This window comes from Cyanistes caeruleus, chromosome 4 (genome assembly GCF_971803275.1).
Source record: "Cyanistes caeruleus chromosome 4, bCyaCae1.hap1.1, whole genome shotgun sequence".
Lineage (NCBI taxonomy): Eukaryota > Metazoa > Chordata > Aves > Passeriformes > Paridae > Cyanistes > Cyanistes caeruleus.
The window spans coordinates 24,195,823-24,201,822 of NC_141704.1; the positions used below are offsets into that span (position 1 = coordinate 24,195,823).

Here is a 6,000-nt window from a genome sequence, read left to right on the forward strand (position 1 = left end):
ATAAGATCAGTATTTAGTAAATATTTAATTTACATTCTAAGAAAAGCAAAAATTAATGCAAGTGATTTTAGGTCAGTAAGCAAACTGTCTGTAACTGATTCTGTGAATTTCATATGCAGGATTGATGCTGCCCTTGACAGAAGTGGTCAAGCATTTGAAATTTTACTTTAAACAGTCAAGTTGTTAAAAACACCCCAAACAAATCTACATGGCACTTGCATGGATTTAAGAATTCTTCCATCTCCTTTGGTGGCATGAGAGTTTTGCTCCAGGTTTTCTGTTGACTCACCCACTACCACACTCACTTCTGTAGCTCACACAGCAGATGCTTACAGGAAAACCCATTGTGAGGATGGCAGATTGCTTTGAAGGAAAACCGAACAATTACCAGCAAGCCTGCAAAAGTAAACTAACTGTCCTTCATTCAACAGAAAGAATCTGTCCACTGGTTTTCAAACTATTTGAAACTCCCTGGCCTTTGTCAGGTTAATGTTTTCCAACCCTCATGATTAACTGCACTAGCTTAAATTTATGAAGGGGAACAATGCCTCCTGACCGGCTGTCAAGATGCTATCACAGCAAATGCACCTGGACACGAGGTGGCCTCAGAGGCTGAGCAGGTGCTGGCCCCAGCAGCTGCAGCCGTGCACCCCAGCCCAGGGCAGACACACTCCAGGTGTCCAGTCCCCAAAAACCCTTCTGTCCTAGGGGGGCTTTGTTACCGCCGCTCGCGCACACGCAGACCCACATGGCCAAATTAGCAGCAGCAGCAGAAGAGTCAAATTAGTTAAATTTTAATAACAGGCAAATGTTTTCTGCTGCTACTTGAATTTGAGACCACGGGAATGAAAAGTGACTTTTTTCTCACACTGCAGCTTACTGGGGCACATAGTACCAATCCACAGTACAGATCTGCAGTCAGGAAGCCCAGAAAGGGAGGTTCAGAGAGATGAGATGAGCTTTGCCAACAGCAGCCACCACCCTAAGACAGCATAGCCCAAACCTGAGAAGCAGGCTCCATCTCTCCATCTTCCGCAGTATTTCTGCTAATGAAATCACCCTCAGCTTTCTTGCATGGTTTAACACGAGATAGTTTCATAAGATGGGTCTTTTCAAAGTGCTTTGCTTCCTGATGCACACACTGGTGAACACATCTGAAGTGGGCCAGGCTGACTAAAAAAACCTCTCTGTTTTGTGCCTTCTGAGAGATTCTTGGACAAAGAGAAAGTGTTGTTGTCCTAAATTTACAGGACTTTGAACATGTTCACTTCATGCCCTGGCCACACAAACCACAGGGGTGAGTGATGGTGATGGCCAGTGCTGCCAGCCCTGCTCCACGCCAGCCTCTTCCCTCTCCAAATGGCCAACACCATGCACAGTGTTGCACATGCTGGACTTTAAGAAGTCTACTACCTGATCACAAATCCCACGTTAATTAAAATTTTAGCTATTTATTTGAGTAGGAATGTAATAATAATATTTTTTAAAAAAATCATAATGAAGAAATATACCATGTTCCTCAGGAAACAACTCTGTCCTAGCTACCACAAGGTGATGTAGTCTTGCTCTTCCAACCATGGTTACCCGTGGCCTGCTGACCTCAGGGGCCTGGCAGGACAACTTTACTTGTTTTTCTTCCATTCTGCAGGCTTCTATGGCTCCCCTCTCTAGCAGCTCAGCTGGTAACACCACAGGGCCTTGCTCCAGCACAGCTGAATAATAATACTCCACAGACAGCAACACAGCCAGACTCAGCCCAGAGCTCATACCCCTATATTTATTTTTCCCACTTTTAGGAAACCAGTTTATCTGATTTCTCTACCCTCGGCAAGCCAGAGGTTTCCTCCTGTCTGCCTTGTCACAAGCCAGTCGCTTAACGCTCTGGTCATTAAATCTGTCTTTCTGTTGCACTTTGAGAGGATAAATAAATTCATCAGAAACTGTTTAGAGCCTCTTTCCTTCTTAGGATTTGACTAGAAATCCAAATTCTTATGTCGGAAAAACAAGCACATTTTTAGAAGAGGTGTGTCTTAGTTCAGATTAGTGTGGCATTCAGAAGTTCTGCAAGTGCCGACACGGGAAGAAAATACAGCATGTTATATAAAAGAGGCATGTTTAAGTATTTTGGAATAAGATGATAACATTCACTTCCTCAACTGTTTATTCTGTATTTAATATTCTAGCCTGGCATATTAAATGTCCTCTCTCGCCTTCCTGGCTAATGGAATGGTACAATAGTTCAAACTCTCCCATTCATAATTTTATTATTTGATCTGGACATCAAAGTAAAAAAATGAAAAATAAAAGCCCACACGAAACACCACAATCAGACTTAACATTAATATTTTTATATGACAGACCTAGATTTCCCTTTGGGTATATCACAGTAATGTACTCCACTGAGGACACTGAAATTATGCTTGGCCAAACTGAGGACCCTCAAGCCTGGGGGCTCACATTGGATGACCAACATGCACTAATGCTCAGGTGTGCACATCTGTAGAACACTGAAAGATGGAAAAAAGACCCCACACTTCTTCTAACTCAGACTTTCTGATACAAGTGACCAACCACCCCTCTATTTGGTGAAACTATCTGCAATGACTCTGACTGCCAGTGATGCACAGCTTGCTCCCCTGTCCTTGCCAAAAAGCAATTTAAGGCAGCGTGAACACTAGTGATTCCTATTTCACTGTCAGATGTGAAGACTTTCAGACATGCAAATCCCAAAGGTTCCTTTATCAGCTGATTCAAGTTTGCTAAAAATCAAAGGCTGATTATGACGAAATTAAGTTTGCCCTCTCTTAGTCATCAATTCTTATAATTCTTTTCATTATTAAAAGGCCATTTCTTTCTCTCTCTCTCCATGACAATACCACCTTACCGTAATCTTATTCTGATGCTTCTCTCCAGCCCTGGAATCATTTTTCCACTATCTCCTCCAGCTTTTCCATTTCCTTTTAAAAATACTGACACTAGGCATGGAAAAACAAAGTCATACAGCAGTAGCAAGCACCAGGGCCTTGAGGCAGGTGCCCTCCCATACATGCCACACTAGTCATTCGTATCACAGCAGCCCATAGTGGACTCTGTTTAAGGTGTTTGATGTAAACCTCTAAAACCTTTCCAAATAGCTATTTCATGAAGTACAAATTGCACCTGTGGAACTGCCTCTTTTTTTTTTAACTGGCTGCCTAAGCCTGCCTCTGATGGTACTGAAAACCAGTTTGTTTGACCTCAACTCACCAACAGACCAATCCTGTTCTGGTAAAATACCAGTCACTGTTTTTAATCACTCTACTATTTCTTTATGTCACACAGAAGTTTTAGTAGCAACATTTACACATTTACTTTCACATCACTGAAATAAATATGATTGGAATCACATCATCAGTTGCTGCAGTACTTCACAATCAACCTTAAACTAATGGCAGTAGAATCCAACTGTAATTAGCTGGGTGGGCTAGAGGGGAAAGATGATCCACAATAAATTAAATCTGTTTTCATTAATTCACAAAAACTTTTAAAAACTAAAGGAAACGAAGAACAATCATGTAATTACCAGTACTATTTTTTTAATAAATTCCATTTTGGAACAGACAATGCATAAAGGCCATACTGTGCCTATAGTTCTCCCTCGTAACTCATTTTCATCAGGCACTCATGGACTTTCTGCAGCCGTTTTTAAACTCCTCAAAGATTTCATACTGTCATTTTACTTGCATTTTGAGACATTTCAGTAAATCCCAAGATGACTCAGCTAGAGTAACATTTCAAATTAGAAAGTACATCAAGAAGTAGTTTGTTCAAACTCGGGAAGAAATCAGAGGGGGTTGATTAGGTCTCACATGGATGCCTGTGATTTTTGCAATAGTTCAAGTGATAATATAAAGCATTCTGACACTTCTGCTTGACAAGAGTGGCCTGCAATGTTTACCTGGGACGTACGCGTTACATAAATTATTAAGAATCAAGCAACAATAATTACTTCCTGTTCTAATTAGCATGTGGCAATGTCAAAAGAAACAAGATATTGTCCAGACATATTGTGAAAATTTAACCAAAATTGCATTTAAAGTTTATAACTTATAAAAGCAATTTATAATTGTGTTTATTCTTAAAGTGAAAGCTGCCATATGCTGAATTGTATTTTTTTTTTTTTTTTTTAATTCTTCTTTGATGCTGGAATTGCCAGAGGCTTATCAAATGAGAACAGGCCAGAGGGATGGGTGAAAAACGCTCAGATAATGTTTGACTTCCCAGCAGCAGGGATGCCACACGGGTTACATCTCATCTGCCCCATAAATAATTTGTCTTCTCCAGCATGGGGGTGGGAGAGTGGGCAGCCCAGAAATTAAATTATCAAAGCAGATGGGTAGGAGAAATAAGCAGTTTCAATATAAAGACCTAAGTGCTCAGTCCAGACCGGCTAGCAGTACCTAAGTTCCTGCTGTTTCAGTACAGCAGCGGCACACTACCTTAGCGAGTCTGAGCACCCAAAGCAAAGCCCATCGCAACGGCGGTAATCTTCCAGCCAACTTGCACTCCTATTATTTACTTATCATTCGGAAAAAAAGCAGCTGAGATGTAATTTTTCTCAGCGGCACAGTTAAAGTTTTAATCCCGGCTAGTAAAACCGCTGGAGTGCAATAGGAGCAGTGGAAGCGGCCGAAGGCAGCGCTGGAGCAGCCGAGGGGGCGGCGCTGGGCGCTCCCCAGCGGCACCGCCGGCCGAGCCGCCCCGGGCAGGGCACGGGGCAGCGGATCACAGCCTACCTGAGCTCAGATTGTCATTGATCTTCAGCGGCACCCTTAAGATGTAGACGAGGAAGAGCATGATGAAGAACCACAGCGTCCAGAGATAAGTCCAGGACCAGACGATGCAAGACTTGAGCTGTTCCAAAAAGCCCGTCCCAGCTTCAGCCATGTTTTTTGGAGGGAAAAGAGGGAAAAAAAAAAAAAAAAAAAGGAGGGGGGGGGGGGGATGATGAGGGGAAAGGGGGGACGGAGTGTAGGGGGAAACCAAGGCAAACGCTGCTCTCTGCTGCCACGAGCTCTCAGCGTGTGTCTGCGGGATGGTTCACCCCCTCTCGCCGGCCGGGCCGCCTCTCCCCGCCCGCCGGGCGCTGCGGCTGCCCCCCGCCGCTGCCCCCGCCCGCCGCGGCCGGGGCCGGCCCGCTAAAATGGACTCCTGCGAGCTCCGCTCCGGCCGAGCGGCTGCGGACGTGCTGCGGTGGCAGCGGCGGACCTGCCCCCAGCCCTCTGGGCCGCGCCCCGCGGCTCGGCCCCTGCGCTCGCCCCGGCCCCGGCCCCGGCCCCGGCCCCGGCCGCGCCCGCCCCGCCGCGGGAGCGCCGCGGGAACGGCGGGGGCTGCGGGGCACGGGGGCCGAAAGGCCGCGCAACTTCCCCCACACACATCTCTGCGACCCTCAGCAATGCTTTCTGGCGGCATTTGCACCGCGCAACGGGACTTTAAGCCTAAAAAGGGCTCGCGTAGGATGGTTTTTTCTGCTGTTGACTCTTCTGAGCTGCTTGCTGGGATAATGAAACGGGCAGTCCCTGCGTGCGTGTGTTGTTGTTGTTGTGTGCAGCACCCAGCAGAGTCCCGAACTGCAGAGCTCTCCTCCCTGAAGATAACCGCAGGGCGATAAATGGGTGGGAAGGGACCCACTCGTAGTTCCAGCCCCCTGCCAAGGGCAGGGAAGGCACCCACTAGAGATGTATCTCAGTCAAATAGTGTCGGTGAAGCATAAACTTCAAGTCATTGAATTGTACTTTTGAGAAATGCATTTGGCTTCTTCCATGAATGAGGTATTTATTCATGAAACAATATTTGACAGCAAAATGTGATAAAAATTCAGGTCGGTAAACACGGCTGATCTCTTTTTTTTTTTTTTTTTTTGGTGTCACACAGCTTACAAACATTTAAGTAAATATGCACCACATACTGCAATTTGTTTGGATCTCTCTCTCTCCTGTGTTTCCACAGTCTGTATCAAGT

The 6,000-nt window shown here is 45.3% G+C and overlaps 1 protein-coding gene across 4 annotated transcripts in view; it reads right to left on the reverse strand.

Annotated features, from left to right (window-relative positions):
• Positions 1 to 5,127, reverse strand: part of ST7 (suppression of tumorigenicity 7) — a 134,294-nt gene extending 129,167 nt beyond the window's left edge. Inside the window, exon 1 of one of the 4 annotated variants that reach the window (XM_086887031.1) lies at positions 4,776 to 5,127. In XM_086887031.1, coding sequence (XP_086743157.1) covers positions 4,776 to 4,926 — 151 coding nt within the window. In that variant the 5' untranslated portion in view covers positions 4,927 to 5,127. Of the gene's footprint in view, positions 1 to 4,478; positions 4,501 to 4,775 lie in introns of those variants that run through there. The other 3 variants (XM_086887036.1, XM_086887033.1, XM_086887037.1) reach the window with 3 other exon arrangements.
• Between the last annotated feature and the right edge of the window lie 873 nt (positions 5,128 to 6,000).